General features: G+C 40.2%; 1 protein-coding gene across 1 annotated transcript; it reads right to left on the bottom strand.

The window, feature by feature from the left end:
- Positions 1–1938: 1938 nt before the first annotated feature.
- Positions 1939–24027, bottom strand: TNFSF11 (TNF superfamily member 11). The gene is made up of 5 exons (XM_085215810.1): positions 23723–24027; positions 15736–15903; positions 8468–8513; positions 8283–8381; positions 1939–3623 (listed from the first exon to the last, which is right to left on the bottom strand). Exons 1-5 carry the CDS (start codon positions 23942–23944, stop codon positions 3202–3204), a joined length of 957 nt encoding a protein of 318 aa, XP_085071936.1. The 5' UTR covers positions 23945–24027; the 3' UTR covers positions 1939–3201.

Below are 24027 nucleotides of genomic sequence, written 5' to 3'. Positions count from 1 at the left end.
ATGGCATCCTTGCTTATATAAGAAAAAGTACAGCCAGCAGCAGCAGGGAGGTGATCTGTACTCTGTACCCCTCTCTACTCAGCTCTGGTGAGGCCACACCTCAAATACTGTGTTCAGTTTTGGGCCCCTCATCACAAAAAAAGACATTGAGGCCTTGGAGCATGACCAGAAAAGGGCAGTGAAGCATCCGGTGTTTTATGGGCAGCAGCTGAGGGAACTGGGATTGTTCAGTCTGGAGGAGGCTGAGGGAAGCCATCATTCTCTACAGTGGCCTGAATGGAGGTTGTGGTGGGGTAGGGGTCAACCTCTTCCCCCAGGTAATAATGTAATAACGACAGGACTAGAGGAAACTGCCTCAACTTGTGTCAGAGGAGATTCAGGTTGGATACTGGGAAAAATTTCTTAGAAAGAGTGGTGATGTATTGGAACAAGCTGCCCAGCAAAGTGGTTGACTCTCCTGTCCCTGAAGGTGTTCAAGAAACATGTAACTGTGGCACTGAAGGACATGGTTTAGTGAGCAATAGTAGCCCAATCATCCACCAACCACTAAATGACTTCAGTGGTCTTTTCCAACTTTAATTCTATGATTTCATATTTGCTTATGTGTGTTGTGGAGAGCACAGCCAGAACAGCGCTTGTAATTACAATTCCACGGTAGTGCATGTAGCCCCTTGAGGAGTACTTTGTCACATCCTTCCCACCTGGTTCACAACATAGCTAGGAAATTTGCACTCCAAGGATACTGAGCTTAAAAAGAAAAAAAAAGAATCATTTAGGTCCTGAAGTCATCACACAAGGGAAATTTAAAGCCCCATATTGCGTTATAAATTTTATGCACCTGCAGTATTACTAATCAGCACTGATGCACTACAAAGATTCTTGGAGAGTGACCTGTAGCTCTTAAAAATTTGAAAGAAAAGGCCTAAATTCCTCTGTAAGTTCTGGCTTTGAGCTGGTAACTATATGGCGTGAAACAAAATCAAATCCATCGTTTCCAGCTATATTTCCAACACTTGATCTTACCCTGCTTGAAAGTGATAGATGCCAAAGTTTGCAATCAAATCAAGAATCCATAGAATTAGGTGTAATTCTCAAAATAGTTGACTTGTGCTTCAGTTTTCTTAAGGAGTCATACCACACCCAGCCTGCATATTATGAAGAAAACTATTGAAGCTGTACATGAAATACAAGGGCACAGGGAAATAAAGAAACCACTAAGATTTTTTTTCTTAGAAATATATTTTGTAAGAAAACAATATTAACATTAAAAAGAAATGTTTATTACATTATTACATACACAGTATAAAATAATTGCTTGAATTCAAATCCACTAATTATAAAAAAAGAAGTCTGAGGATTTGTATGAAGCCTCATTTCTTATAGATTTGAGCCTTTTGCCTTCTGTGATTCCTACTGAACTGAAGAGCAGTAGACTTTCCCCACATCATCCTAAGAGTACCCAAATACTCCTAAAGCCTCTCTCATCCCTTTTTCACCAACTGTTGTTCCCTGCCTGGATGTACTCTAAATATCACCGGTAATATTTGCAGCTCAACCCCCACATTCCCCATACCCACCCTCAGATTCCTACCACCTACCATTTTTAGCCAAGCAACTATACAAGAAACAACACATGTAGCGGCTAGCTAGAAGTTTCCCCATATTAAATTGTTGGCTAATATGAACAGTGGCCAGCCACTGACAAATAATGTAAAATGGCTGAGTTTTTCCTCAGCTGTCAGTTCTCACAAGAATCCTGTAAGATTACCTGTTAACACTGCCAATCATCTGCCACATCTGGCAGAAAGGCACAGAGTTTCAAAAGCTACAAGGGGAGAAAAGGACAGGCAATGCAATGACATAAGCTTCACTTCATCAGGAAACTAGGCTAAAAAAAATGTCATTACAGAATTTATAACTTGCAGAATTCACTGTAGAAAAACTTGCCTGCTTAGTAACTATAAATACCCCCAATATATTTCTGTGGCTTTTTTTTTTTTAATGTCATCCCAGCTTCATAATGTTAATAACCCTCCAGGTTGGAAAGGCACCCAGTGACCAGCATTCTGGTGTGATTACTCATGACTTTGGTGTGAAATTCCCTCCTCTCCTCCCAGTAATACTGACAAGTTTAACAGAAATCTATTAAGTTAAAAAGAACAAAGATATATTACATTTGCTAATTGCAAACAACCTCTTTTAGCTGCAATTTTTCCCATTGGGATTAAAAAGTGCACTAGTTTAACATGTCTGTACATTAAAAACAGTATAAAACATTAAATATACAAACAGCAAGAGAATTTAAATATCTTGTATCAAATACTATAGGACAATATAATTTACATTTTTTTTCTTTACACAAAACATTACACCTGAAATATAACTTTAGATATTACAGAATATAAAAATACATATTTTTTGTCTAAAAAAATGTCTTTGCAGGTTCTGGCACAATGTAATACTTTAAAGGCATACTGTACTTTGACAATCTGTATTTGCAATTAGCTGTGCAACAATAAGAATGACCTGTAATTAACCTTTTAGAACTGCAAGGCCAGATGATCCTCCTCCTTCCTGGAATAGCCCTTTTAGTCAGATAAAAAACTTAATTTGAACTGTTTAGGTGTTATACAACTCATTTCTGCCGGGTCTTGAAAGCTCCAACCTTAATCCAGCAAAGCAAGAACCCGCTTAACTAAACATGTGAAAAACCACATCAAATGCAATGGAATTAGTCATACGTTCACAATCTTTGCTGTCTCAGGGTCAGAATGCTCAGCCCCAAGCAAATCTGAGCACCAAACTCAATCTGGAAGCCAGTTTCTGCCCTGCCCAGTTCTGGGCACTGTTTGTACTAGCAAGAGTAGCACAGGCTATAAAGTACGGTCAGGGTGTGGAAACAAATAGAGTAATATTAATTGCTCTACTTTCAGTTAAATCAATGTAAAATCATAATGACTCTACCAAAGCCAATGGAAACATAGGAAGTAAAATTAGCATAAGACTGAATCAGGAGATCTATATAATTATATCCTTGATTTATGAAACTGTTGCTAGAATCAGCACAGGGCAAAATGTGTCTTTAGAGATATATGTTTTATACAGATGAAATTGGGTTGCAAAAGATTTTCATTCTCTGTCTTCAAGTTGTGTCTGGACTACAAACCCCCACCCCCCCAATATTTCAGCACACTAAAAGATTCAGTCTAAATCTCTTACTTTAAATGCCCCAAAGTAAGTTGCTTCTTGTGATGAATCCAGTAACAATGGGTTTGATACCTGGATACTTATCATATCACCAGTTTTTAATTTTAAAAATCCTCCTATGTTTACAGAATAAAAATGAAATTCCGAATTCCCTGACCAGTATTTGGTGCTTCCTCCCTTCATCAACACATCAGAGCGCCTTATTTTAAGGTTTGTCTTAGTCATGTACACCATCAGCTGAAGCCCTCTCTTAGTCAGGTTTCCTGAAGTTTCATGATGTCTAAAACAAATGTTGGCATAAAGGTAGTAAAATCCATCTTGATTAACAATCAGCTTCCCATCACTGAACGTCATATTTGATAAGTTTGCCTGGCCTTTGTCATGATGCCAAGATGTAAGGTTCACTTTGCGAGTTCCTGAAGAGAGGGGAGGAAAAAAAAATATTATTTATAAATATTTGAAAAAGCTCAACATTTAAAAAGCAAACCTCAATTTTTTTTTTTTTTTAATTAATAGCAATAGAAAAGCTTTGTTCTAGATAGCCTGTCTTTTGTTGCTCAAGGAGGTTGTGGATGCCCCATCCCTGGAGGCATTCAAGGCCAGGCTGGATGTGGCTCTCGGGCAGCCTGGTCTGGTGGCTGGTGACCCTGCCCGTGGCAGGTGGTTAGAAAGAAGATGGTCATTGTGGTCCTTTTCAACCCAGGCCATTCTATGATTCTATGATGATTCCAGCTAGAAAAAATGAGTTGATATTCCACATTCGGAGAACAAATCCCCCTCAAATTATCTTAAGCAGGAGAGCGACAAATTAAGAAAGAAGATAATCACTGTAATTTCTCCCTCTCTCTCCACACAGCATCACGTACATGAAAATCAAAATATACAGTTACTGTTTGATTACCAAAAACAATTAACAGAGCACATCTAAGCAAGCATTACTGAACCACTACATATATAACTCTTTTCTGCTCTGCCTCCACGATGAAAGGCTGGTCAACAAGTCCCTTATCTGTTAAAGTGACTGAAGGCTCTGTAAAGAGAGTGAAAGAGTAGCTGAGACACTAGAAATGTTTAGACTTGTCAGCTCCATACTGTCACTGAAAGCTAACTTCATATATACAGGTACAAATGTCTTCCAGGAACTCTGGTCTGAAACGCACCACCTGGTTGCTGTCCTCAAGTAGCCACACTTTTAAGAGGCTTCAAGTTGGTCAAGTCTCAGAGGTCACTTCACTTAGATCCTACTGAGCTAAGAGATGCCTTGAGGGATTCAGAAGGAGCATTCCTTTTAAACATCATCACATTTGACACCTCAGTTTGGTTTTAGTGTCAGAGTGTTAAGCAGCAAACTGCAACACCAGCCCAGGCATCATGGCTACTATGGCATATGTATTATGCAGAGACACTGCTCTAATAAGGAACACCTCCCATAGTATAAACCTCACATTCCCTTGCACCTCCTCAGTTCCAGCACCATTCCTTTAGCACCCACTTCAGCTGTCAGGAAAAAAAAAAAAAAAAAGGAACAGGCAATAGGAGGTGTACAAGATCCAGTCAAGACCCATGGACATGTCCACACAGAGGAACACCAGCAGCATTCTGAGAAAGCCACGCAGGCCCTGACACTTCCTGGGATGCACCACTGAATGGAAGAGCCACTACAACCTACCATTTATTCACAAGACTTGTAATGCATAGCACAACAGATGGAAGATGGACAACTTGTTCTCCTAACCACTACCACCTTCCAAACAAAAACCATTTCTGTTTGAAGCACAGCAGCAGACCTGCATAGGCATCAGAGAACTGTAAATCTTTGGCTCCTGGTGCATCTACCTGCCTGATAGGAATATTCAGTACTCTATCCTCTCCACATCAAACCAAAACAATCTATTTCCACTAAAGTTTCCAAGGCCACTTGGTGTCCTCCAACCATGTACCCAGGCATGCCCAGAGAATTGCCAGTGCTCATAAGCATCCTGGGAAACAGCTTCAGGTACATTTGATTAAAGACATTTCCTGGATTTGTTTGTGCATAAATAAGAGAGGGTAAGTAGAGACAGGGGACTTCGAGAGCTACGAGTCTAATTGCCAAGGACAAGTGACTTTTGCATGTGAACGGAATACTTCAATGGCAATCCAGAGTGAGAAAACAACCTTCCAGCATCCCTCCACAAAAAACTGTGCAAAGCACAGGCTTTAATAGCAGAACATAAATAGCTGTTCCCCTATGACTCCCGTGTAGCCAAGTAGAAATTATCCAAACAAATTCATACAGAGATAAGCCTTATTCTGTGTAGTACTTCTAAAGAACTCTGGAATCAATCAACTAAGTCTCTTATCCTGGAATTATTCAACTGCAAGAGAATGCTGAGAAAGGGGTACCAGAGCCCATCTCAGAAGAACTACTGATAGATGAAGTTTTGTAGGACTTCTTTTACACAGTGTTGAGCCTATCAGAAATACTACCCCATGAAACTTGGGCTACCCTGAAAATGAGGAAGATAGGTCAGAAATTAGGGCCTACATTACTGGACAAGGACAGAAGTACATCAGAGATCTGAACAGCAATGTACACATTCGACCAAGCAGAAAAGCATGCCAGCATACTGTGACTGACTGGTGGCACATCAAGAAGTTTACACGCAGATTTTATTTACCTGCCAGTAAACTTTTTAGTTGCCAGACTCAATAACTAAGTGGCAATTCTAAAGAAGTCCTCAAGGAAAATACATGATTTGCTGAAGGGGGAAGATGGAAAATAGGTGCCATAGTCACTTGCATTCATGATGCTGAAAGCAACTGTGGGTGAAATTTGGTTCACACTCTAGTGCTGAGAGCAATACATATCATTCATCCACGGTTAGGTGGAAAGGCAGACCAAGACATGATGGAGGATGAGCTTATCTACTGATGTAATTAGACTTGCTTTGAGCAGGAGATTAGCATGGATGACATCTAAAAGCCTCCTTCAACCTAGATTATAATGCTGTGACTATATTAACCAAGGTAGACGGACGTTTTGCAACAATTCAAAGCTTTAAAGAGGCTTGCCATAGCCAGTGACACAGCACAAAGATGCATGCAATTTTTAAGGACTTCAGGGAGTAACGCACCCAAATCTGGAGACACCAAAACAATAAATATCCCAAAACGCAGGCAGAGGAGAAAACTGGAGCATACAAGTGCTAAGCCAGCTGTGACTGAAACTCTAAAACATAATAATCCCATGTTATGGGACAGTCAGAATTGCTGTAATACAGTAGTATGTTTTGAGACAAAACTTACAATGGAGCAATGGAAAAATAACATAAGACAAGTTATGTTGACAGAAAAGGCAGAAGTCAAAGATAATGACTAAGGTAACCTTCCACTCAAGGTAACAAGCATTAGAAAAGATAATTTACAGTCTTTCTGGTAACTCAAAACAAATCTAGACAATGTCTTACATGTTAGTAGGCATGAACTGAAACGAACATAATTGAGTTCCAGTAGAATTAACTAGTAAGAAAGATGACAATAGAAGGGTAATGGAAGAACGAAACACAGTATTTATTATCCTTTGCATTGCAGCAGCATTCAGGTATAAATAAAGCCTGAGGAAAGAGCTAAAGTTCTGTCCACTCTGAAAAACCTTTTCTGGAGGCAAGCAGTAGTGAAGCCAAACCTGTAGCTGTAAATAGCTCAAAATACTACAGTGTTTCCTTAGACAGTTAAAGGTACCAATTCACATCCCACATGATATATATAACATTTACATCTATTTACATTTGTACTCTTCTCCTTTAAACTATGACTAATTTCTGTAATCAATTTATAAACCAAAATTCACTGTTGTCCTTTTAAAACTTAGGTAAGGTTTAAAGTAAGCTCTTGTAAAAAGCAACCAGCAAGCATCTAGCTTTAGCCTAAGGCAACAAACCTAAAAAATACACACTGCAAACAAAACCACCATGGCTTCTGCAGTCAAATGATGGGTGGGACACCAAGATCTAAGAAGGGTTATTTCCACTCCCTTCCCTGACATTCCCCAACTTCAAAAGTCCATTTGGGGTTTTTAATTATTGTGAACCAGGTGAATGGAACACATTCAGTGCTTATTTATGGTGGGTGTTCCCTCACAGGCTACTCAATCCTGACTGATGATTACAAAACTGATTCTTTTTCCTGACATTGCTTATTCTGGGTCAGCAATGACAACAAAGAACTTAAAATGCTGAAAACCAATCTGCTAAGACTCACAGATGGCATAAAATAATTTAGAAGACATGTAGGGCGAGGAAACATGGGAAGAAAATAGAAATTTACAGTCAAAGAAAACAGGGTAGGGAAAAACAAGACCTAGTGACCCACAAGCAAATCCTCCATCCTTAATCTCTGTCATGAACCTCTATGCCACCCAGTCAAGTGGGTAGTGATAAGTGATAAGTGGTAAGACAGTAAAGTGTCTTACAATCAGTAGAAGGTTTGTGGTATCCATCTGTAAGGATGCAGTCCCTTACTAATGCAATCACAGGATCAGCAGAAGCTGTCCTCATGATTAATGTCTGGCTCTTCCAACCAATGGACACAACCCATGTGCCAGATGAGCTCAACTCACTGCACTGGCAAGGGGTCGACTTACTCAAAGGAGAAACAAAGTAGTTTTACTACTGGCACTATATTTCTAAGAGCTCCTACAGTTTGTGCTGAAAAAAGAAAGCAAAGAGAATAAGAGCAATGCTTCCCCTGCCATCATCTACAGACATGCTAATTAATTCCCTAAAAAGTTGATACAGCAATGCATGTCAGTAAAAGTAAAATCAAAATCTAGGCTCTCTGCTTATTAAGCTCTAGATTTGAGCAGTGACAAAGCACTTGGAGGGAGAAAGAATCATATCCTTCCAGGCAAAAAGCTGACTCCTTCAGTGCAGAAGTGTTTTGTCTCCAGAGTAGACTGCTGAAAATCTCAGGTTTCAGGCCTCAACAGAGCCTTCCCCTTTGGTTTGGTTGCATAAAAGAGAAGAGTAATGCACTTAACAAAAAGGAATTGAATTAATTTATGGTAGCATTAGAAGTATTCACTTTAAACTTACCAGTTGGAATATTCTTATCATCAATAATGAGGTGGGCAAAAGGTTGCTTCTCTGGCTTATTTCTCCTGTACAGTTCCATTCCTATTGCCTCCATTGCAGCTGGAACAAAAAGACTTTCATTACACCAGAAAAAAAAATAAGTTTAGAATTAAAATCTTATTTCTTATTCATAAACCAGCATTTACCTTTTTCTGGTCTTGGTGGCTCTTTTCCCAAAATACGTTGGACTTCCTAAAATGAGAAAAATACATTGCTTTGATGTTGTCTTTTTTTTTTTCCTCTAATATTATGCATTGCAGTTTGTACAATTAGAACACAGCATCATAGGAATGCTGGCTTGGAATATCACCACACCATTTATCGGAAGAGTGATGGGAGGATTTACATTTACAACTATTTCCACTTATTGAACTTGAAATGTTTCACTAAATATAATGTAACAATGATTGCTAAGAACATATCCCATAAAACCACAAAGCTAATGAATTGACTTAATTTCTCGCAGCTGAAAGGTAATGAAAGAGGCAGCTCTGCATCGAGACTAATATGTAATCACATAGCTGAGAAAAGCTAGGCACTGCATTTCATTGATGATGAGGTAAATGAAACCTCCACCCTTTATGCTTGACCACTAACAGGAGAGGTTTCAAGACTAGTAGGTTTCGCAGCCAAGCCTCACTTACAATAAGGTATACAGAAATTGAAGAAGCATTAATTACAGAAGGTATACATAAATTGAATAAGCATGTTTCACTTTTGTACTGGGCCGAGTTGATTGGGTGCCAGAGTCTGGAAGTCCACATTCTCTAAAATTGCAGATTAATTTTAACATGAATGAAGTCCAACCCAAAACCAAGAACTGCAGAAATATCAGGCACCACTGAAAGCCTTGCTTTCAACAATCCACCCCTGCTTCCTCCTTGAGAAGACTTACAGATAGCAGTTTTCAAAAATCTAAACATGCTCTTGTTAGAAGCTCTGCATTATTAGGTTTATTCCTCAGTACTGTCCCATTTCCCTATGACTCTCCCTATTTGTTTCCTACAAAATAAGGATAATATTCTTTGCTATTGAGACTACCTCATACCATGCAACCACCATGAAGAGGCTTAGTAGAAGGAAACATTTTACTGCAGACAAAAGCAAATCATATTCTTACCACTGAAACCTGTGTGGTCCTGTATTCTGTCTTTGTCTCCTGTACTGTTGGTTATCTAATTCAACACCACATATATATAGTACACCTCAGATTTGGCCAGATCAGCAATATTCCATGTATTCTCTATCACTGTAGTGCTCTAAAATTTGAAACCTTGCTTTGGAAACACCTGAAGTTCTGCTTTTATGTAATTTTGAAGTCACCGTGATATCTGTAACAGCTCTGCTGTACTCTTTCAGTAGGTGTCTAAATGTTAAACCAAAATGGAAAGCCACAGCAGCATGGAAGTTGTAGTATGACTATCAAAGCATACTACCTCAGCAGAGATATGCTGATTTTGTAGATATGAATCATTAAAATGCTTTTTGCTGTAGAGACAAGAAGAAAAGCAGAAGAATCGCAACTTCAGAAGCGGCAAAACCCACACCCATCTCCCCCCACTTAGATTCACTTCCCCTCTCTGAGCTTCTTACTGCAACATCAGTTCTAGCAAAGCTCAATTCTAGGAGCCGTGCACCAGCATCAGCCTCTAACCACACCTGATCTTTAACTTCTAATGAAGTAGTAAGAAGAAAAATCACAAGTACTAGGTACTAAGGTGATAAAAATCATAGAATCAAAGAATGGCTTAGGTTGGAAAGGATCTTAAAGATCATTCAGTTCAAACCCATGCCATGAACAGGGTGGCCACTCACTAGGTCAGGCTACCCAGATCCCTGGCCTTGGAATGCTTCCAGAGATGGAGCATCCACAGCCTCTCCAGGCAACCTGATCCAGAGCCTCACCACTCTCTGAGTATGGAATTTCCTGTAATATCTATCCTAAATTTCCTATCTTTTAAAGCCATTCTCCTCTTGGGGCTAGTACTCTTCAACACCTTTATCAACAAGACAGTGGGATCAAGCATACCCTCAGAAAGTTTGCTGATGACATCAAGCTGAGTGTGCTGTTACCACAACAGAAGAAAACCTTCCAGAGGGACCTAGACAGGCTCAAAAAGTTGTCACAAGAAAACCTAATGAGGTTCAACAAGGCCAAGTACAAGGCATTGCACTTGGGTCAGGACATTCCTAGACTTTGAGAAGAACTCCTTGAGATCAGCCCCACAGAGAAGGATTTAATGATCCTGGTGGACAAGAAACTGGAAATGTGTTGACAGCATGCACTTTCAGCCTGGAAAGCCAGCAGTATCCTAGGCTGCATCAAAAGAAGGGTAGCCAGCAGGGCAAGGGATATGATTGCTCCCATCTACTGTGCCCTTTTAAGACCTCATCTGGAGAAAATAGAATAAAAGAGTGAAAGACTGTGAGATAGACTAGAGTCTCAGACATTATAGCTCTATAACTCCCCCCAGACTTTCCCCAGAAAGGGAAGACTTCTTTGTTTTCTTCCTTTCTTAATGGAAATGTTTTGAGTGTGGAATCTACTTAAGGATCCTTTATTTCTGGGAGATGTGATAATGCACTTGTCTAGAGAGGTTGTTGTACAGATTCAAGACAACGTACATTTTAATCTTCTAGTATCTAAAAGGGTAATAAATGAAATCCCATACCTGATAACTACACAGCCCTTGAAGTCCCTGAATTGGCCAGTTGCTATCCTTCTAGCAACCTATTTTTTTTTTCCTTAGGAACCTAGAGTTCTGTTTCTGCATGTTTCCAAAGATGCTCTGGCTTGAGCAGCTGGTGCTTCTACCCTCTGAGACCTAGCAGTCTGACTCAGCATATCTTCCACACAGAAAGGCTGCAGTCCTCACAAAATGTAGTATGAGCTTTTTTTTCTAACTAGTGGTGGTTTTTTTTCATCTGCAATATTACTACTTGGTGAGCAGAACAGCTACCTAGGAAGATACAACTCCACTGTATTCCTCATCTTGATAGTCTTCAATCTACCTATCACTCTCCTCCTACTCTCCTCCTACTTAGGAGCAACTCTGTCACCAAGCTGCAGGCTGGTCTTGACAGGAGCACCTCTCATGTACTCCTCTTGAATCTAGGCTAATATGCAATGAAGGATGCAAGCATCATCTTGAATACAGGAAGTTCTATATGAACAAGAATAAAAACTTATTTAATTTGAGAGTGACAGAACACTAGAAAAAATTGCTCAGAAACATCTTAAGAGTCTCCTCTGGAGCTATTAGAAACCCATCTGGATGCTTTCCTGTGCAACCTACTCTAGTGACCATGCATTAGCAGGGAGGTTGGACTAGATGATCTCCTGAGAACCATTCCAAACCCTACAATTCTGTGATCATGGCAATAAAAGGGGAGATAAGAATAAGCCCAACACTAATACACTTAAGAAGAACCTGAGTCTGGCTCATGTTTTGTGTGCCTGTCAGTGGATTACCAATAGTTAGCCTGTGACCAGAAAACAAATATCCTCCATCAGCAGAGTTCTCCAAACCCTGCACTAGTGTCAAGCTTTTTACTTGATTCTGAACAGCCCCACAAAATTCTAAATTTTTTTCTTTCCAGTCACCTAGGAGTCCAGAAAGAAACTGGGAGAAATACAGGAACTAGTTAATAAAGAACAAGGATGGAGCTGTGGGTTTCCTCATGAAGAATATGTACTTCAAAATTGTTCTTGACTTTCAAAAAAAAAAAAAACCAAACTTCATTTGTTTTTATGGTTCCAAGACACCTGTCTTACACAACCTGCCATAGAAGAACTAAACCTGCACTTGCTTTTCTGATCCTGAAAGACATAAGGACTGTGCTACCTGGATGTCTACAGATGCCCTCTTACTGGGCACTTGAATGCCTTTAAGTACCTTTCTCACAATGCACACTACCATTAAGAAAGCAGAAACAGCTCAACAGATCTTGTAACAAAGACATAACTAAAGGAGCATGACTCTTGACAAAATATTACCAGTGATTCTCTCAAGACTTCGAACCACACAGCAAAGAGTGCTACCAAGCTGTTATTTTTAGAACAAGTGTTTGCAAAAAAAAAAAAAAAAAATCACACCACACATCATCTTCCAATAATCTGCACTTGTACACCTTTGCGTCACTTGCTCACTGCCCACCGTGTCAACTCTGCTGGTCTGCTTCCCATATCCCAACCTCTTTCATACAATCACTGTTCAAACAACACACAAGCAGTCTGTCAAATAAAAAGTACTTATTCCTTACTTCAAAAAAAATTGTAAGGTCATCAGGAAGCTGCAAAACTTCCAAATTTTGAAAGCTAAAACCATGCTTTAAGTGTCTGGAACTGCTCTTTCCTTATGCAAAACAGGATGCAGGTTTTAACCCTCAAGCAACTATTAGACCTATTACCAAACCAGCATCTCAGGTCTTCAAAACACAAGTCACAGAATGGCTCGGGTTGGAAGGGGCCTCAAGGATCATGAATTTCCAACCCCCCTGCCACAGGTTCTATCCCACCAGTTATGTCCAAGGTTGAACCAGGCTACATTAGAACAAGTAACACTTGTGAATGGTTTTTAGTTCCTCTTTGATTATACAATATCTCATGATCTACTTTGAGTAGCTACAAGCACCCTTTTGAGACCAACTACAAGAGACCCTTAATATATTCACAAATTGAGGAAGTTGTGACTAAGGCTAAGGTTCCCCTAGGTAGGTGTTTCTTTTTCTTTTCTCACTGTTTCAAGTTCAGCTAATATCAAGAAGTAGTATCTTGTCAGAAACTCGGCAGAAGAAAGTTAATCAGAAAGGAAGTGAAATAGAAAGTAAATATTCTTCAGAAGATGGAAATTAGCACTGCAGTGTCTATTCAAATGAGTACTCTACTGCCTGCAGAAAAAAAAAAGCATGTAAGGTTGTAGTATGGAAATTGAAATTTTGTCAACTTATAACAGTCACCCATAAAACCTTCAGTTTGTCTCTAACCACATGCACTTAAAACGTCTGCTAAAAATATATATATGTCTTTATGAGTTCTGCCCTGGAGGTCTACCAACAAAGTGCTTTTTTTTTGCCATGGAGGGGACTAGTTTATGCCTGAACTCCCCAAGAAGCTAAAAGCTGGGAACATAGCCAAAAAAAGACACTCATGAACTGACCCAAGATATGTTTGTAGTCCTTTCTACTTCAGACACATAATAGACTTCATAAGAAATGTGGTTAGTGCATCTGGGTTGCCAAAGGGTTTTTAGGGTTATATACAAAAAAAAAAAAAAAAGCAAACAAAGACAAGGAAAGCATATTATTTGTCTGCTTGAAAGTTTATATGCAATAATATTGAATGTGCGTTTTCTACTGAGTAAGCTGCTCCCTAAACAGCTTTTTTTTCTGGAATAAGCTTTTTTCAGGAGACATAGTTCTAGATCTAGATTTGCAGCACTACTACACTGTTTTTTTTTTTTGGTAAGAGTATTGGCAACATGAATCTCTGCTTTAAACATTCGTCTACAGGTGTACAAACAAAACAGATGAGAATCAGTGTAGTAAGCTAAAAGCTGTAACCAGACTATAAAATTAAGCAAAAAAAAAAAAATTTGTCTCTTTTCATTTCCTGAACAGTTTGAATTGCAAAAGTCAAACAATTAAAAAAAAAAAAATCACAACTATTTTTGAAGTGCTTCACTTCAGTCACCTAATATACTGCCAATGCAAATAAGGATACTTATTCTTAAAACACAGGATAGATTCTCTTTCAGGAAAGTGAACTAAATAGAGAAAATAGGAAACATCTTTCCAGTCACGTAGGCTACATTCTCACACCAAGGACTAGCCATACTGGAGATAACATTCAGCTACACCTCTGCCTTTCACTATAGCAGAATCAGTGAAAGGCATAGCTTACAGAACACCACCAAGGATAATTCTGCTTTAACGTTTCTTTCATTTCTGAAATAAAAATAGAGAAGATGCAAACCCAGGCAAACATTTGCCTATCTTTATTTTTCTGTCATCAGTGTGTGATGACAAAGCATCCAGAACACTGACCCAGCTACTTAATACATTCTGTTGCATTCAAGAATTCCAGTCCGATTACTTTGGCAGAGGAAACCTTATTGTTCTCAAACTAATGGTCATTGACCAAAAAAAAAAATTATCCTACTCACTACTTATCTTGGCCACTGACATTGCAGCACTTAACCTCTATGCTGGAAGGCAGGATATGCAGCCTCCACTGAAGTCAATTTTTTTGTTGAGTAACCAGCAGCAAATGACCAGAACACAGAGCTTCCCATTCACTTACAGTAACAAGCTCCTTACTGCCAAGGGAACTGCTTGAAAGAGCACTCTAGCATCAGTGCACAGAAAATAAAAGTAGGGGTAGAGTCTGAGTCTAAAAAATGCTGAAAGAATGAACAAGTCCTACTGAGCTAATCATTTTTTCTGAGTTTTTAAAGAAGGTGGCAAGCACCCATCTTCCTTGAAGTTTTATTCTGAAAAACATCTATCACTCATGCTACTCTATTAAAAGGAAACATCAGCACAATTAAAGCAGTGTATAACTTACTCAAGTACAATTCACTCTTTAAAGTACACAAGAGTTCAGCTCAAATCTAATAGAGTATCCTTTATGAAAAAAACTGACAGTCATATGCAGATGTGTGGAAGTAATAGACCAGGTAAACCAGGAAAACCAAGAATTATAGCACTTCAGCTTCTTAAATAGCCTATAATAGCCTTACTGCACTAAGGGGTGACTGTGACAGCTCTCCTAGGTTTCTTCATTAAGGCAAATTTACTTTTATTATTTGAGTTTGGGAAACACACTGTCATTCTCCCCTGCTGGGCAGAAACTGCCTAGTTATCATAGTATGCCAAAGCAGCTCTTTCATCACTGTGGGAATGTCTGTACACAATGATTGGGCAAGTGAACAAAAAAAGGAAAGGAGGTACCCTTCATTCTGAGTAGTCAAAACTATTGCACTACAGAAAGTTTAAGAAACAGGAGCAAATGAGAACACATACTGTCCTTTCCATCTTCCAGACAATATTTTGCTTGAAAATATTCTTGGCTTGGAGAATCCTCTTAGGAAGAGTCAGGAACATCAGGCTGGGGGGAAAAAAGAAGTGGAACTGCCCTTCTTAACAACTGCCACACAGACCCCACCCCCAAAAGTCAGAATGGTCAATCAACTGTGATTAGTTTTCTCAATGTGTATTCAAGACTTTCTCTAGCAAAACTAAAACCTATTTGAATTGGTTAACCAGCAGCAGGTTCATAAGCAAATACATTAGGATCTCACACACAGCATCAAATATCAATCAAACAAAGCAGTCTTACCTCTGTATGCAGAAATTGGACACTGCTAGATTTACCAAGAGTAGGAAATAAAGGAAAACATTATCTGCCACTTACCTTCTGCACAGCTCTTTGGAGAGCCTGCTTCATCCTTCTGCATGATTCTGGCATTAACTTCACCTCTTGATTTTCAAAGGGCATGTCTTGCAAGTCTATACTCTCTTGAGATCTGAAAAGCATTCTGACACAGTGTGCATCTTCCTTTGAAATTCTACTAGGGTCCATCTGAAAAAAAAATATGAGCACAGCCACAGTTTAAACAGTCTGCTCGATAAGCAATAAGAACATTTAAGTTAGGCAGGATTTTCAAACATCTAAAATTTTGGCAATTAGCTATATTTATCATCTCAAGTTTCATTCTAAGAAATGAAGAGAAAAAATGTTTCCCATAGGAAGATTTACTTGATCCAACAGGCATGTAAGATAGAAGAACAGATTATCTTTTGGAGTCACGTAGCTCATTAGCTTAGACTGGATACTTGACTTTTCAAAGGTTAAAGAATAGTCCTACCTTTAGAATAAAAATCAATAATCCTGAATTCCATGTTTAGACCGCTCAATGCAACATCAACATTACTTTAGCAGGCAACATACACAGCCATCTTCCTTGTCAATACTAGTTTGTAAGATGACACACAGATGTCAAGAGCAGCAGCCTATGGAATGTATGTACAATATCTAACTCATCCTTTTCAACAGAACAAACAGAAGTACAGAAACCAGCTACCAAAAACTGTTTTGCAGGCAAAATGTATTGCTGCATGAAGCACTTGCTGAGATGCTACAAATTCAGGAAGATCAAAAGACAATAAAACTGTACTACAAAACACCTCTTTATTGGACAAAGTTCAGTAAATCTTAAATATCGGCAAGATACTTTTAGCAATTAATTACTGTAACTGAATCAAATATACTTTTAAACTGTAAGTTTAACGCCCCTGAGTCTTACCAGTTAGATGACTGAGAAAGATATTCCAAAGATCAAGACTGTGCCTCGGCAGAGTTCAATAGCACAAACTTTATTTAAGCCATTTCATCCTTTCTCCCCCCTTTCCATATACCTTACACTTGAGATATTGAGCATTTTCTTTCAGAGATAGCTTAAGGCTTTCAGTAATTGATCTTGGCATGTATTCTGCTTTTACATCAGAAGTGTTTGCACACTCTAAACCCGCTCTGAGGTCTCTAATTGTATCTGCCAGTCTAATAAGAACATATAGAATCATAGAATCACAGAATGTCCTGGGTTGAAAAGGACCGCAACGATCACAGAATCACAGAATGGCCAGGGTTGGAAGGGACCTCAAGGATCATGAATCTCCAACCTCCCTGCCACATGCAGGGCCACCAACCTCCACATTTAATACTAGACCAGGCTGCCCAGGGCCCCATCCAACCAGGCCTTGAATATCTCCAAGGAAGGGGCATCCACAACCTCTCTGGGCAGCCTGTTCCAGCACCTCACCACTCTCATAGTAAAGAACTTGAAAGAAAATGATCATCTCGTCTCAACCCCCCCTGCTGTATGCAGGGTTGCCAACCACCAGACCAGGCTGCCCAGAGCCACATCCAGCCTGGCCTTGAATGCCTCCAGGGATGGGGCATCCACAACCTCCTTGGGCAACCTGTTCCAGCGTGTCACCTCCCTCTGACTGAAAAACTTCCTCCTAATATTTAACCTAAACCTCCCTGTCTCAGTTTAAAAGTATTCCCCCCTTGTCCTATCACTATCAATTTCTTCTGTTTCCCACGACATACGAGCAAAGCACCAATTTACAGCTAAGAATCACAATATTGCAAATAATCATGATGAGGGAATATTATCCATTAAGGATAACATCAAACCAGTGATCATTTTCCTTTAACGCAGCACTGAACAAAGCAGGAGCTTTTGCAGAATGCAGAACATCCAGAATGAATCAGATTTGTTGTATCAGTTGTTCACATGGACAGGGATTGAATTTCCTAAGCCCCCCTAAAAAAACAAACTGACTTAAAACCATAAGGTAGGACTACAAAGGTAAACCTGAGTCTACAGCAGGCAGCAATTTATCCAACATGAACACACTGCAGAGAAACGTTTGTTGCACAGTCAGCAACATTCAGAGCAAATTGCCTTCTCTATCACCACCCACTCACTGAATGCTCCACAAGAGCTGTTTGCCCGTTCGTTCAAACCAATGCCAGCTTCCACGAGATCCTTTCGCTGTCTCACTTATCCCTGCAGATTGGGAAATGAACAGGTCAGTAAAGGCTCCCCTGAAGATCAGCAGATGCCACAGCTTTGAATACAGCGGTTGAGATGAGTTACACAATGGCCTGGAGGCCGTAACGTCTTCCTGGGGTGGCCTGATACAGCTGAATACGAAAGAAAATCTGTTTATTGCTATTACAACTCTACTGAGCACTAACAACTAAGAAACCAGCTGGTGCAGCCCCATTAGCTGTTCAAGTAGAGCTAAAAGAGCATCTTTGGGCCCTCACCTTCTTCACCATGAAATCCTGCTTCTGATTCTCAATCTTCTCTTTAAACCAGTACCAGGGATGATTTCCTGCTGATCTAGTTTCCTGAAGGATGAGCACCCAGAAGCCACTTCCTGCAAGTGTCAGAAAAGCATCAGAGCCAATACAGGCACAGGCATGAAGGAGCAGGTAGGCAGCACGAGCTTCAACGACCATACAAGTGCAACCTAAAACTCTCTCTCCCTTTAGGCTCCACAAGTATCCAGAAACTGAGAGATTCAACTACAAATGGAACAAGGAGAGGGAAAAAACAGCAGCACACAATGACCACCATCAGCTGTTAAAAGGCAGTCAATACAGAATGACCTGGGTTGGCAGTAACATAGAAAGGGGCAGTCCCTTGTTTGAAGCACGACCAACTCCTAACTTAGGGCAGGCTGCTTGAAGCCTTGCTTAAGTAAAGCTTTATGGCATCTCCCCTTTCAATCTCTTCAGGCAAAGTGCTCTACAATTTAACCTCTTGTATTGTGTAAAACTGTAAAACGACGTGCAGCTGGAATTCTCCTTGCTGGAGGTTATAGACTGTGCCTCTTGGTTTTGCTGTGCACTTCTGGACAGCCTGGCTTCACCATTTATACAGTCCCACTTCAGATAGCCAGAAACAGTGAGTAGACTCCATCTCAGTCTGTTCTTTAGGTTGAAAGAATCCAGTTCCACATTTCTGATATGCAACAGCCCCTCCTTATCGCAGTGGTCATCTGATAGACTCTATCCAGTTTGTTGATATGCCTCCTGTGTTAAGGCATCCAACCAGGATTCACTACCCCAGATGTACCCTCCTCTATTGGTATTATCAAAGACCTGAGGGAATTAGTGCCTTCAACGTAATGTTGATATCTAAGTCTTCTCCATTCCACACACACTACTGGACAGCAGTGAGAGATCCATAACAGATAACTGACTACGGATAGAATCATAGAATTGCTCAGGTTGGAAAAGAGCTTAAAGATCATCAAGTCCAACTGCAACATAACCACACTACCCTAATTCTAACAACCCATCACTAAATCACTTTTTATACTCACTTTCATCAGTTTAATACTACTGGTGAGAAACTATTAGAACACTTTCTGGATTCATTTAAGCACATCTTCTGAAAAGTAGGCAAGAAAACTAGGTTTTGAAGAAGAGATTATGAAAGACCATTTGTCATAAGGGCACGAACATCTATCATGACAAAACTGCACATAGCACAGACATCCAGCTATCACCCATTAGTAATTAAATACGCCTCACAATGCTGCCAGGGCAGCAGTAGCAACAAGCACAGAGGCACTTATTCACATCATAACTTATCTGCTGAAGGCTTGAGAAAGAAAACCAACATCTCTGCACCTCCAGTTACAAGACTGAAGGCTTAATGGAAACACTGATAGCTTCGGCATCCTATTTTGAAGCTGTGTAACCCATCCTGATGAACCACAAGCCCCCAGAGATTTTGTGCCAGGCAAAGCTCTGATCATGGAACTAGCTAATCTACCTGGAAGTCCTTAAACATTTTCAAAGAATACTCAAGTCTTCACAACTTAACCATGGAAGTTAGTTTGCTATTCTGAACAGTTACTCTCAGCAAGCCTGCCACTGAGCTGCCATAAATGTAAGCAGCAATACTGAGCACCAAAAAACCATTGCTGTGGGCACAAGCAACAACAACAAAAAACTTTCAAGCATACATTCTGAGGAGAAATTCCAAAGTGTCAAAATGAAATACTGGAATGGTCTACAGAGAGCAGCTTGCTAGCTCACAAGGAACAGGAGGGTAGCCCTTGAACAGAGACCTTCAGCACAGAGACCTAAAGATGTCAAACCTGGAAACATCAAGACACCATCAACAGTATTGGAGAAAGCTTTATGACAAGTTAAAGAAGCTAAATATCCTAAATATATTACCCTCTTCACAGAGAACATCCATTATTTTAACAATGCTAGTATTTGTATACATATCTACTGTGTCTGACCTTGAAATGAGATCTCATCATTCAATGCCCTGCAATACCAACATTTTCCAGGATCTCTAACCATTTTAGTTGCACTTCTAAACTCCTTTCAGGACAATCAGGGCAGTCAAAACAGTCAAAATAAACTCCAATACTGTGGGTGAGACCAGAGGAATTTCCAGAATTAAGAGCCAATTTTATAACAAAAGTCCACTTTGATTTTGAAAGACAATACAATCCAACCAATCTAATAAGTAAAATATTGCCTTTTTTTTTTCCTCCAACAGTACCACATTCTGTACTTTCTTCTTAAAGTAAGCCATTTATACTGTCCTTGTTTTCATAACTTAAACCAACTTCCAGTTTAATCATATCAGTTTACACTTCATTATTTTTCTTAACTACCAAGAAAAGGTTCTTCCAGGCTTCCAGAAAGTGCTGGTGACCTCTAGCAAGTGGTTTGCTGTTAGTCACTGCCAACAGATTTTAGACGAAGCCTGAAAGGAGACTGTTTAAAAACACTGCAGCAGAAGTCAGAATACCACAGATGTACGAAATGGTAATAAAAATCTGTCTTCCAGATCCCCATTTATCTAAATGTGAATGGTGCAGCAGAATGCTTAACATTTGTACAGACTATTTTCTCAAACGGAGAAAAATAAATAAGCTCAGAATTCCAGGTTAAACTATAAGAGCTTGACACCTGACCTCCAAATCTAGCTTTGACAGCTTCCAACTTGTTCCAGTGCCCACTGGTTCAGTCAGCATTAAACCCAGTTTATATCATTTTACGACCTAAGTACAGTAAGGAAATAGATCAGAATGAAAAATGTAAAAGAGCTTCTGAAGACTATTCATTGCTAGGTGACAAAGTAAGTTAAGTAAAACACTCGGCACTCCCACCTTGTGCTGTGCCCAAGTCTCCATCGTCTCCAGCTGTATGGACTATCTAACTAAATTTTGACTGTGTTCTCATTGATCATGAGCAAATAATGTCTCACAAAGTGTAATCAAAAATAAATACCAGGAGCAACATATTTTGTTAGCGTTTAAATCCCTCGGTTCAGAACTTCACACAAGATGTTCCAAAAAAGAAAAGTCTTTATCTTTTTACAGTTCAGAACGTCATTGCTGGAATATTGGTAGCATTCAACTCCTAGCTTTTTCTTTTTTTAAGCAAATATACCAGCTCCTTGTCTCATTCACATTGTGCTACGTTATTTCTTGGCCACAAACATGTTTACTCATGAAAATCTGGTGTCAGCCTTAGTTTTGTGTCTTGTGAAATTCCAAATGCTCAAGCCACAACATAAACAAAACTAAGGAAAAACCAAAACCTCAATCATTGTCTCAGCTCATATTGTGTCATGATCCGGCCCAAATGATTTTATGCAAATGAAAATAAAGAAGTGTATGGTAAAATTGAGTCAGAGTTTACTCAGCCTCTTAGAGTATTATATATAAAGTCACATTTAATCATATAAATTCTCACTATGAATCTACAAAGTCAGATCTTGCTAATTCACATTTGGTTAGCCCACCAACCCATTCATATCTTGTGAAGCACTACTTCTACTATTAACTTTTCATTATTTTTTAATCAAATACACCACAGTACTTTAGTTCTGTTATTAAAAAAGTGCGAATTTAGATAATTAAATTTAAGAGCAGATAGATTAATGCAATTAAATTTGACAGCACATTTTTCAAAACTAAGCAGGCAGATAGTGCACCATATAAATAAAACAATTGGCAAGGCATTTTTATAAGATTTAACTTCTCCAAGATCTACTGCATTTTCTCTCCCATCTGTGTTATTACACAATAAGAAATTGAACAAATATGGATTATCATATCTTATTATTGCAAATTACGCACTCCAAAAGTACGCTTATTAGTCTATTTTTCAGTGGTGGCAAGGATCTCTTTTTAGCATTAGAAATTTTGCAGGCAAGGTTTCAGTCAAGTCTACATCTAGCTACATCTTTGAGTCTATTCAGAACTTCACATTTTCAAAGGATTCCATCCAACAGCACTACTCCAAACTTATAGGAACCCAAAAGTGGAAAGAGACTGCCAAAAGCAGAATTGCACCAGACTATGTAAATTTTAAAATAAAGGAAGCAAAACAAGAATAGTTTTTATGGTATGAAAATTCTTTTTACACTTTGTGGGGCACGTGTGAAGCACTGACATGAACCTATCTGAAAGAGTCCAGAATAATGGGAGGGAGGGGAGAAAGAGAGCAGGAATACAGGGATTAAAAAAGTACATTTGTGTTAATTATTTTGATTGCAATGGCTCACTAGTATATCAGTGTGCAGTTGTGCATTTCCATGAGCCATGTTTTGAAAAAGATGTCTCTGCAAGTTCATGCAGATCTGGAGTGAAAAACACTTTGCCATAAACTGAAGCAGGCATTAATTTATGACACTGTCAGGTAAACAAGTAGCTGTAAGCTACTTTACTACGAGTCCCATGAATTAAATGTCACTCTTCTGAAGTGCATGGGATATGATCAATTAAGTACCATACTACTGCTCCAAGAGTTTTTTGCTTTTGTAAAAGCAGCAAATAAAGCCATTGCAGGTAATGAGATATGAATTAGTCCACATAATAAATGACTAGTATTGTCATTATCTATTTGACAACTGTTCATCTGTTTAAGTGGGGACATGCTCATGCAACAGCTATTTTCAGAGTGCACTTTGTTAAGAAATCCAGCCTGCCTTTGCCACATCAAGATCAAGCACAGCTACCTAGAAAGTCAACCGGAAGAAACAGGTTTCCACTCCCACTAACTTCAAACAGAAAGCACAAACAACTCCAGCAATAATTCTACGAAGGCCACCAGACCTGTGTTAGCAGAACAAGTGAACAACTGATAAGAAGCCAAGCAGGCATCTACAACCTGGCCCCGAGAAACAAACTCCCTGCAGCCCCCCACTTCCTCTGTGGAGGCCAAGTAGCACAGGGCAAGGGGATGCAGGCAGCCAGCCCAGCTGTTTCCAAGAAGTGGGCTTCTTTACTCTCCAAAACCCAAACCATGCAGCAGCTCTCCACCCTGCAGCAGCATCTCCCTATACCCTCTGAGAGTCTGCCAACCTCTGAAATAGACCTGCAGCCTGGCTGGGCTCAGCTACAGGCACACAGGGGATCCCACTCCTAGGTGCCTCAGCCCAAGCTGAGAGCCACACCATCCCAGATGTGTTTCTGTTTGTTATCCACCTCTAAGAACCTTCTTGTGCTGGTGAATCCTGTATGACCTGAGCCGAAGACCTCAGGAAACCTCCAACCAAAAACTGATCATCAATAACGAAAGCCTCCCCGCGGGCTGGAGGAGAAGCCTTCACAATCAAAGCCCCCCAGGGGCTGAATGGAGGGGAAGCACTGAGCTGCCATCCACCCTGAGGACCCCTCACACCTGCCCACACGACTCTATGCACTCCACCTCTAGCTGAGGTCACCGGGTCAACACACAGCCTGACTGCCTCTAACCTGGGCCAACTTCAGAACCAGACCAAGTCCCTGCCTTTGCTTATTACCATCATTCGTATTCTCAGCGAGCCAGAGGCGCCGCTTACCTGAGCTCGGAAATAGAGGAAGAGGGCGACGCTGCAGACCACCTGTCCCAGCCCCAAGAGGACGAGGGCGGCCAGGAGAGAGCGGGAGGCGGGCGGCGGGTGCGGGTGTGCCGGCAGCGGCGGCGCTGGCGGCGGCGGCGGGGCGCTCTCGTGGGCGGTGCCGCTGCCCACCTCCTCGGAGCCGCGCAAGTATTTGGTGTAGTCTCGGCTGGCGCGCCGCATGGCGCCGCGGGCACTCCGCTGGGTCGGCTCCACACACGGCTCCACGGAGCACCCCGGCCTCGACAAACAACCCCGCCGACCCG

This window comes from Meleagris gallopavo, chromosome 1 (assembly GCF_905368555.1).
Source record: "Meleagris gallopavo chromosome 1, MGAL_WU_HG_1.1, whole genome shotgun sequence".
Taxonomy (NCBI): domain Eukaryota; kingdom Metazoa; phylum Chordata; class Aves; order Galliformes; family Phasianidae; genus Meleagris; species Meleagris gallopavo.
This window is presented reverse-complemented; position numbering and strand designations above follow the sequence as displayed.